The following is an 11437-nucleotide window of genomic DNA, read 5'->3' on the forward strand; positions in this document are numbered from 1 at the left end:
GTGGTTTTTTCTTCTCACATCGAGGAGGTTTTCCACGTAAAAAGTGTGTCTCTCATTTAGTTATCGCAACTTTGATATCTTGCCATCGTCGAAGTATTTTCCTCACAGGTTCGCACAAGGCCAGGGGAACACGACCGTGACATTCCGCTGCGCCGTGTGTCTTTCCCCAACATCTACAAACAATTTTAATTCTAGTTTCTTTCTTTTGCAGAACATTTTGCGCAGATTCCCGTCAGCATCGAGCGTGATTCAACCACACTCATAAACTCAAACCGGAAACCAAACCATTGGCCGACGATTCTCCTCTCAACCATCTGCGTCATCATAGGCCAATCCATAGCCAAACTCCTCGAAAACTTCTACTACGACAAAATCAATCGAAGCGAGTACAACGAACACCGCCAAAACGACGGCGTTTGGACTCAAGCTCTCCTCCAAACCGTCGGCTTCCCTCTCCTCCTCCTCCCGTTCATCATCCTCACCGCCAAGAAACACAACCAACCATCTTCCGACCAGTTCCACTACAAATCCTTAGCGGTAATCTACATCTGCATGGGGATCGTCATGTCGGTTCAAGGAAGACTCTCCGCCATGGGAAAGCTCGAGATACCATTCGGTATCTTCACCCTCATCTACACAACGCAGCTCTTCTTCACTCCGATCTTCGCTCGCTTCGTCAATAAAATCAAGTTCAACAGATGGGTCGTTATCTCCTTGGTGTTGGCCATCGTCACCGGAGCTCTCACGTTATCCTCCTCATTCGGCGGCGAGCCGGACGAAGCTGAGCTGAATTACGCAAGAGGCTCATGGGCTGCTCTGTTCGCCGCCGTATGCTTCTCTCTCCTCCTCTGTAACATCCAAAACGTCTTCGACAGCTACATCTTCAAACGCACGGAATCAACCACGAGAAAGCCAAGCTTCTCTTCCGTTTTCGAAGTCATAATCTTCTCCTCTTTAGTCGCAACTCTCATCTCCATGGTGGGACTTCTCATCGCCGGAGAACAACACGATTTGAAGAGGGAGATGAATGGTTTCCCGAAAGGGAAAGGTTCGTACGTGATGGCTATGGTGGGACAAGCGGTTTCGTGGCAGATCTACTGGGTTGGGACTGTGGGACTTGTCTTCTCTGTTTCGAGCGTGTTGTCGAACGTGATCAGCGTCGTTACGTGGCCGATCGTGTCGGTGCTTGTTGTGATCTTCTTTAACTACATGGACGATGAGTTGGATGTTTTCAAAGGTGTCGCCTTGATCACTGCCGTGTTAAGCGCCGCCGCTTATTTCTTTAGGCTTCATAAAGAGAATCGTAATAGTGCGTACTAAGTTTCTATTTTTCCTTAATTTTTTTTTGTTTTTTGGTCAAACTATTTTTCCTTAATTTTTGTGTCGTATATTATATTGTTTAACTAGGTGTTTTGCCAGCTCATACGGACATAATCATCTTACGAATAATTATTTTATGTCTTATTAATCCAAAAATCAGCATTATATTCTAATTGGTGAACATGTTGAAGTAAAAAAATTATGGTGAATTCTTTGTTCCTCAAAATTTATACCATTTATGTTGAAATTTTAGTCAAATTATTGAAAGGTAGATCCCACTTTTTTCTTCTAAATTTTCCATGGAGGAATGAATTTATAAGAAAAAATTTTCCTATGCAATTTTGATAAGGAATAAATTGACAAAAATTCATATTTTTTTATTTTTTCAATTCCTCAAATGAAATTTTATTTTTTATTTTGCTCATTTTTTCATTCTTCTAGTGGTCACCAACTGAAGTTATAGTGTTTCACGAATTAAACTTAAACTGGTTTAAACTAAAAGCAAGAAAATTTATTTTGGACTCAGCCACAAGTTAAGTTATTATTTATGATTTTAAATAGTTAAATGAAACATCAAATTATTATATATGTCAAAAAAACGTTCATCAAACTATGTAGTAATTATTGTGTTAAAAGTGTTAAAACACTTATATATTAGAAATAGTTTAGAAAATATGTTTATATAAATATTTTTGTTTGACTAATATTTAATTATAAACTGTTTTATATCTTAGTTTTTTAACTTTATAATAAAAAATATTGTTTTCAGATAGCAACACAATATATATAAGAATTCTCTTAATTTTAAATATATTTTCACAATTTTATTATCTTAGTTTATAATTAATTATTTAATATAACATATAAATTTAATATTATTAAAATAAAATGCGTGTTTTATTATATATAAAATTCATTACGGGTTTTGTGAAAATTAATAGATACTCAGTTAAAAACTAATAATAAATCAATGACCTATATAAAAGTTTAAAACCTAATAAAATATGACAAATAAGAAAATAAGAATTTTAATATAAAATATAGATTTAAATATTATTAAATCAAAATTCGTTTTTAATTATATATAAAATTCATTACAGATATTTTTTTAAATTAATAAATTAGTGATTCAGCTAAAAATTATTAATAAATTAATGACTAAACTAAAACCTAATAAAAACATGAAAAATAAGCAAAATTGACTAAAATCATGGAAAACATGACAAATAAGCAAAATCAAAATAATTATATATCTAATTATATATTTTATAGTTGTATTATTTAAATTAATAAATTATGGACTCAACTAAAAACTATTAATAAATTAATGACTCAACTTAAACCTAATTAAAACATGACAAATAAACAAAATTACCTAAAATCATGACAAATAAGCTAAATCACTTCATAAATAATAGTATAGATTGTGTGTATCTCCTATATGAGAAGCATTACAACATTTTTTTTGCAGCCACATGTCATCATTACAGTGATTCTTAGAATCTTTAGAGAAATAAGTTGATCCATCTATATATATATAATAAGCTTTTTATTAAACTAACCATAAATTTATTATTAATGTTTCTCATTATTTCCTTAAATAAAAATTACGTAATTGCCTAATGTGGCTACGGTATATACGATAATTAATGATTTTAAATAATAAATATTTGATAAAAATTAGTATTTTCTATCATATTTGTTTAATTTTAAACTATTAAAATAAATTAAACAATTACATAAACCATATAATAAAAATTTAGATTTTTTGTATATTTTATATTTTGGATTTTTAAAAACACTTATAAAATTACTAAAATGTTAAAAGTCTTACATTCAAATGTTGTGATCAATGGTTTAAATTTTTTGTTTTGACAAGATACACATGATTACAAAATCATATAAGTAGAAAGTTTCATTTAATAAGTATTAAGATTAAAAACTATATATATATATATAGTTTTAAATTAAAATATTTACCATTTAAAATTACATAAATATTTTAATTTCAAAATTTACTTTGAATAGCTTTTTTTTTGATAAAATCTTTGAACAAATATTAACAACTTAATTTTTTAAATAGTCCCAACTCACACATAGAAGGATTCTAAAAAGCAAAAGAAGCGTGAGTGTAATTAATTGATATGGAGTTGATTTCCGAGAGAGAGAAAGACAAGTAGTCAAAAGCATGAAGCTTAGGAACCAACAGTAAAAGCAGTCCGAAAACAGTGAAGGATGGCAAGGGGAGAATAAATACTATGATTAATGAATGTTGAATGGGAACCGGGAGCTCCTGAGTGATTAATAAAACTATTAATCACACAATGAAAATTTTGTTATGTGTAATTTAAAGTTTTTGCTATAAAAGATACTATTGATATGAAAAACCATGAGTAGAAAACATTATTTAATAGATATTAATGTTTAAAATATACTATTTATGTTAATATCATTTAAATTTAGTTATACACCATATCAAATAGAAAAAAATATTGTTTGGAAAAATAAAATTTATTTATATGTTTGCACCAATTTAATTATACACGTAATAATTACTGACTTTTAATTATTCAATATATATTTATTATTTTGAAATACCCTAGGATAGCACAAAAAAAAATTTGGTCACAAATATAGACTCTAAGGATCAAAATGACCAAAATGTTTCATTAAAGAGGTAAATATACATTTATATCCCTAGGGATAACTAATCCAAACCTTAGGGTTTAGAGTTAAAGGGGTGGGTATTTGGGATTGAGGTTTAAATTTTTATAAAATAAAAGATAAATATTAAAATTTTGAAAATAAAATTTTTAAAAATAATTCTAAAAAGTATTTTCGAATTACAAAAAGAAAATTTGAAAAAAATAAAAAAAAAATTTGAAAAAAAAATTTCAAAAGAAAAGATTTTATAAAAAAGTTCAAATTTGAGAACATATAATCTAAAATTATAAAAAAAAATTATTTTTTATTTTTTTTTTATTTTTTATATATCTAGGGTATTATAGTCATTTTACCTATTAAATAAAATATTTTAGTCATTTTCTTCTTTGTGTTCTATTTTTGTGACCAAAACTTAAAAATTGTCTATTTAGGAGAATTGTCCTTTATTATTTCATAATATGTACAATATATTAATACATAAACTAATTTATATATATATAATGCTCGCGGAAAGCGCAGATGTTAATCTAGCAATATAATAATGCTCGTGTGATTTACAATAAAATGTTTGCTAGTGTCAAGTCTTTGTAACTAACCCATAAACACGTAGTATTTATTAATTGAACCAAAACATAACCCAGCCCAAGAGGAAAAAACCTTACACCTACGTTGAAATCTTTTTTTAATTTAATTGTGGTGAAGAAAAGTGAAGATTTAGGGAAGTATAGAAAAATTCTCTTCTCGGGTGGTGATAAACGGCAAATGTCACAAAGGCAATTTGTAAACAACGGTTACGAGATGACAATGATAAATGGTCTCTTTACCAAACTGACGAAAAAGAAGTATGCGTCGCCCAAGAGATACGTCAATATGCACAAGCAGCAGCACATTGTTGTTGATTTAGCTTTATTTCTTTTAGCTTAACTTTAACTTTTCATTAGCCAACTTACAAAATTGTTACTCCACGTACAATATCGAAATTTAATATCACCTAAAAACACTTAGAATGATCCTACGCTACCTGAATTAATCCGTTATTGCATTTTACCACTACGAGAATAAGATCATCTCACTATTCGAAATGAACCGTCTCTTAAACTATTAAATTCTACCATTAAAATCAGAATCCAAAACATATCCTCCGCACGAGCTTCGGTGTGCCTCCAGAAAAAGACTCTGGAGTTAACTTGAGCGGGAGGAGACATAGAGCATCTCACGTACCGAGACAGCTCCTAATGTCACCACTCTCACCCCTTCCTTCCAGATCTGAAACTCAAGCCACAAGGTGAAACCAGCCTCCAAATCTGCACTCAAAGTGTTAAGAGAAAACAGTCAAGCGCCACCGCCTTTTCATTGGGAGCCGACGAGACCAAAGTAAAACGGCTTGAACCAACTCCGACAGTAGAACCCTAAATTCACTCGACTCGCTGTCGCTCCAGAGCCGTCATCGGTTTGACCAGATCTTGCTCTGCCGCTGTCAGAACAGCCACCTGGAACCTTTGTCAAAACTCACCAGAGTCAGCAATCTTATCGCTGAGGAATGGGGAAGTATTGGTAGGGCAAAAGAAAACAAGAGAGAGAGAGAGAGAGAGTTAAAGGAGCAGCCTCCGACGCCGCTAATGACTCGCTAGGGTTTCTTCAAGGGGTCGAGAATTTCGAGACAGAAAGGATGGTCTTTTTTTCTAGAATGAGTTTTGAGCAGGATTAATGGGGGACTTCTTATATTCCGCTAAGAACCCCACCCTAAGAGCATGATTATTGGGGGTTCTTATTACGCCGCCAATAAGACTTCTCCTTCCATTGTCCACAGAAAACTACAATCATTATCCACTCAAAAATATCACAAACACACAAACCGGATCTCCGACAATCTGTTCCAAACTATGGCTCAGCATCAACCAATGTTTCAGACAAAGCCAGAAGGTAATAATAGTAATCTGCTCAAATGATTCTCTTCTACAAACAAACAATTTGATCCTAATTTCTTTCTTTTACAGAACATTTGGTGCAGATTCCCGTGAACATCGAGCGTGACTCAACCACACTCGTAAATCCAAACCGGAAACCAAACCACTGGCCGACGATTCTCCTATCAACCATCTTCGTCATCATAGGCCAATGCATAGCCAAACTCCTCGAAAACTTGTACTACGAACAAATCAACCGAAGCGAGTCCAACAAACACCACCAACACGACAGCGTTTGGACTCAAGCTCCCTCCAAACCGTCGGATTCCCTCTCCTCCTCCTCCCATTCATCATCCTCACCACCAAGAAACACAACAACCCTCCCATAACTTCCGACCAGTTCCACTACAAATCCTTGGCAGTAATCTACATCTGCATCGGAATCCTCATGTCGGTCCAAGCAAGACTCTCCGCCATGGGAAAGCTCGAGATATCGTTTATTCTCTTCACTCCCATCTCCTTAACACAGCTCTTCTTCACTCCCATCTTCGCGCGCTTCGTCAACAAAATCAAGTTCAACCGATGGGTCGTAATCTCCTTGGTTTTCGCCATCGGCGCCGGAGCTCTCACCTTCACATCCCCGTTCGGCGGCGTGTCATACAACCGGGAGCACAAGTACGCGAGAGGCGTATGGGCCGCTCTGTTCGCCGCCGTATGCTTCTCTCTCCTCCTCTGTAACATCCAAAACGTCTTCGACAGCTATATCTTCAAACGCACGGAATCAACCACCAGAAAACCAAGCTTCGCGTCCGTTTTCGAAGTCATAATCTTCTCCTCCCTCGTCGCCACGCTCATCTCCACGGTGGGTCTTCTCATCGCCGGTGAACAACACGGTTTGGAGAGAGAGATGAATGGTTTCCCGAAAGGGAAAGGTGCGTACGTGATGGTTATGGTGGGCCAAGCCGTTTCGTGGCATTTATACTGGGTCGGGATCGTGGGACTCGTCTTCTCTGTCTCGAGCGTGTTGTCGAATGTGATCAGCGTCGTTACGTGGCCGATCTTGTCGTTGCTTGTTGTGGTCTTCTTTAACTTCAGGAACTTCACGGGCGAAGGCGATGATGAGTTCGATATTTTCAAAGGTGTCTCTTTGATTCCCGCCGCGTTAAGCGTTGCGGCTTATTTCTTTCGGCTTCACAAAGAGAATCGTGACAGTGTGAATTAAGTTATTGTTTTTTATCTTTAATTTTTTTGTGGGTAAGTTAAGTAATCATATTGTTTTTTTGTGTGTAAGTGTTGATATGTTGTTAAAAATGTATATTTATCTAATTTTAATTTGTATGTTTTGCAATGAAATGTTTGGGAAGTCTCGGGTTAATGTAACTAGCCCATTAACACGTTACGAGCAAACCTCACGTCTATGTTGAAATCATCTTAATTTTATGTTTTTAACTATGGTAATAACCGACAATGTCACAAAGGCAATTTGTAAACAACGGTTACTAGATGACGATGACGAATGGCTTTTTTACCAACTAGACGAAAAGGAAGTGTGGATCGCCCAGGAAATACGTCAATATGCACCACCACCAGCATATCTTGATTTTGTGGGTGTAGAATCAGTAGAGTAACAAAAAAAAAAAAAAGATAAAGAGCAGTGTTGCAAAATGTTAAAACATATGGTAAAATGACTTTGGTTAGATGTTTCATTTTTTATTCTTTACTTATAAGAAGAAAATAACACTTTTGGCAATGGAGCTACTCTGCTAACATTGAAAAGTTAAAGATTATCAAAATTTCGAGGTTGAGACATATACAATAAACAAATTCTTCATGTAAAGATTTAAAAGATCTAGATAAATGACTCATATTGAAGGGAAAATTACATGTTTACCACTTTCTTGCTACCATTTTTCATTTTTACCACCACTAAAGGGATATTTTCAAAAATACCTTCTTCATTAAATAACAAAAGACTCTTATTCCTTTTTTTTTTTTTTGGTAGGCTTCAGGAGATATGAGTCTCCTACTTTTTATTCAAACCATAAAAAATTACAGGCAAATTTGCCGAAGTCTAGATACCCATGAATATCCTCCAAAAAAATAGCAACAACGCTACCGGGAACAAACTCAAAAACATACAAACCAAATGATAAAGTAAAAGCATAGTTAGCTAATCCATCGACTAGATGATTAGCTTCCCTATACACATGCGAAATCTTGACTATCCAGTCTTTTGATATGAAACCATAGCACAAACGTACTAGGAATGACATGGGATGAGAGTCATTAATCTTTGTCCGAAGAAAACCCACTACACTCTCCGAATCCACTTCCAACTCTAAACGACGAAAGCCATGATCCCATGCTATGCATAATCCATAATATACTCCCCACAACTCCGCCAAGGGGGCGGAGCAAATCCCAATGTTAAGTGCAAAGCCTCCATGCCACACTCCATACTTATGCATTTGTTCTTTATATATATAATAAATAAATATTTAAATAAATAAAAATCTTAAAAACTAAAAAATAGTTTTTTTAAATTTTTTTCGAATTATACTCTTTCGAAATTCAAACCCTAAATCCAAAAACTCAACTCTAAACCCTAAATCATCAATCCTAAACCCTATTTTTTTTTTAAATACGAACCCTAAACCCTAAACCATCAATCCTAAACCTTATTTTAACCCTAAACCCTAAACCTTCAAATCCAAACCCTAAAACATCAACTCTAAACCCTAAACCCTAAACCTTCAACTCTAAACCCTAAAACATCGACTCTAAACCCTAAACTTCAACTCTAAACCCTAAACCATCAACACTAAACGCTAAACTATGAACACTAAACCCTAAAACCTAAAAAGTAAACTCTAAACCCTAAACCCTAAAAAATTAACCCTAAACTCCGAAACATCAACTCTAAACCCAAAACCCTAAACCTTCAACTCTAAACCGTAAACCATAAACCCTAAAACCCTATAGTTGATGTTTTAGGGTTTAGATAGAAGGTTTCGGGTTTTAGGGTTTAGGGTTTAGAGTTGATGTTTTAGGGTTTGGATTTGAAGGTTTAGGGTTTAGGGTTCGAATTTCTGAAAAATATAAGGTTTAGGGTTTAGGGTCTAGGGTTTAGGGTTTACTTTAGGGTTTAGGTTTTAGAATTTTAAACCCTAAACCCTAAAACCCTATAGTTGATGTTTTAGGGTTTAGATTTGAAGGTTTAGGGTTTAGGGTTTAGAGTTGATGTTTTGGGGTTTAGGGTTTTGAGTTGATGTTTCATGGTTTAGGGTTTAGAGTTGATGATTTAGGGTTTAAAATTGATGATTTAGGGTTTAAAGTTGATGTTTTAAGTATAGATTTAGGGTTTAGAGTTGATGTTTTAAGTTTAAATTAGTTAACCATATGTTTTTTTTTTTTGTCAAAGTTAATCAAAATGTTATAAATGTCTTTTACCCTTCATTAAAGATGTGGTTAAAAGTGATTAGTGTAAAGATGAAAAGTGGTACTTTGAAAATGGTATTTTTGGCAGTTTCCCTATATTGAAGTATATTCATCATGAATTATTACAATTTCCTGAGAGAAAGAAGTAATCTACTAGATAATAACCCGTGCGAATGCGCGGAGTGAGTTCTTATAATAATGTTTGTTTACGAAATGATTTTAACATTTTGCAACACTACAATCTTTATCGATTATAAAATGATGAATACAAATGTTGGTCTCTTAAATATATTATTGTTGGTGAAGAGTTAACGTATTACATCTCATTTTAATTATTTTTAAGATTTAACATGCACAAAAGGAAATTAAGTTTTGCGGCTGACACAAATCACTAAAACCAAATAGGCAACATTGATTATATAATGACGAAAGAGGATTAGGTTTTCTGCTCTCGATTTGTTTACTATTGACTCTTCATAAGTGATTTCATTTTCTACCTCTAGAGAATTTTGCTTTCGTTCTCGTCTTTGTTTCATTGATATAAGTTAAGTTTCTTTTTTTAACTTCTTTTATGAATTCAGTAAAGTACATAAGTGTCAATTAAAAAAATGGACATCTGTAAAAATTAGTTTAAATCCATATACATATCTAAGAATCAAATTTTGAAAAAAATCATTGGCAAACTATATTAATAGGTTAGTGTTCAAATATAATATATCAAGCTATTATAGAATATAAATGCATACTCGAAATATAAATGTTTGTCTAGTATATATTCGCCGGCTCGGTCTAAAAATCATCTATTTAGAACAACAAAACAAATTACTTATTTCACCAGTTCGGGTAATATCTGAATCCGAACGGATAATATCCGAACTCAAATGGATATCCGAAGATAACCAAACATAAGTATACTTAACTCTATATTTCTAGTTTATTTCTCTCATTTTATTCAAAATATTCATAGTAATGATTCTTATTGCTCAAAATTAGATAATATACATATAATTATGGACAAAATCATTTGCTAATCACTTAAAATACTTATCAAGTTCTTGTTTCTTGCATTAACAAAAGTTGCATCTAAAATTTCAAAACAACAACTAAATTAGTGTCTTTCTATTTTTAAAGTTTTATCTCCAAACCTATTAATAGTTTAATATTTTAAAATTAAAAAAAAACAGTGAAGTTAAAATATATTTTAAATATAAAAACTTAAACAATGAATAATTTATTTATTTTTCATCCAAATTTAAATATACAAACCCGACCCAAAATATCCAAACTCGAACATAAAATACCTGAACCAGACTCAAAGTTTAGAAATACCCGAACGGGTTCTATACCTTTATACTGAAATATCTGATACAAACCCGAATGTGTATCCGAACGCCCACCCCTATGATATATTATCATTTGTATCTTGCTTGAACAAAAAAAAATGTTAAATCATTGATCACAATTTTTTTAATGTGAGACTTTTACCATTTTTAGTAATTTATAGTCGTTTTTTAAAATTCAAATATAACATAAAATAAAAAATCTAATTGTTTTTATTATATGCTTAATGTGATTGTTTAATTTCTTTTAATAGTATAAAATTCACTACAAGAAAACATAATCTTAACGAGGGCGGTTTTCCTCGCTAATTCGTCGTAAAAAAGGCTTTACGACGAATTAGCGAGGAAACGCGTTTGCTCGTTACACGTCTGTCGTAACACATATTTCCTCGCTAATTCGTCGTAACTTAGCGAGGAATATATTTCGTCGTAAAGACGAAGTAGGACGATTCGTCGTAAAGACCACGTCAATATTCCACGTAAGGACGTCGCTATAATACCTCGTAAATACCTCGAAATGTTGTTGTCGCATGTTCCTCAACATGGACTCCCATTCCGGATTTGTGGCCGCAATAACGTCCAAGAAGCCATCGACTCCACCCATACGAGATTTTGACGCGGTCAACTCGTTACGCAGCTGAGCGGACTCTCTACGCAACTCAGTGACTTCATCAACCCGTCGCTGATCATAAGACGATGTCGCTCTCAGAACATCGTTGACGGAACCAATCCCCAACGTCCGTCCCTTTTTTTTAGGGACAACCTTAA

At 33.4% G+C, this 11437-nt stretch overlaps 1 protein-coding gene and 1 pseudogene across 2 annotated transcripts in view; both read left to right on the plus strand.

Moving 5' to 3' along the window:
* Nucleotides 1-1468, plus strand: part of LOC106343772 (probable purine permease 14) — a 5434-nt gene extending 3966 nt beyond the window's left edge. For both annotated transcript variants that reach the window (XM_013783072.1, XM_013783073.1), the window contains exon 2: nt 212-1468. In XM_013783072.1, the coding sequence (XP_013638526.1) occupies nt 212-1320 (1109 nt within the window). In that variant the 3' untranslated portion in view covers nt 1321-1468. The remainder of the gene's footprint in view (nt 1-211) is intronic.
* Nucleotides 1469-5775: 4307 nt separating this feature from the next.
* On the plus strand, nt 5776-7278 carry LOC106292899 (annotated as a pseudogene).
* The last annotated feature ends 4159 nt before the right edge of the window (nt 7279-11437 follow it).

This window comes from Brassica oleracea, chromosome C5 (genome assembly GCF_000695525.1).
Source record: "Brassica oleracea var. oleracea cultivar TO1000 chromosome C5, BOL, whole genome shotgun sequence".
NCBI classification, from domain to species: domain Eukaryota; kingdom Viridiplantae; phylum Streptophyta; class Magnoliopsida; order Brassicales; family Brassicaceae; genus Brassica; species Brassica oleracea.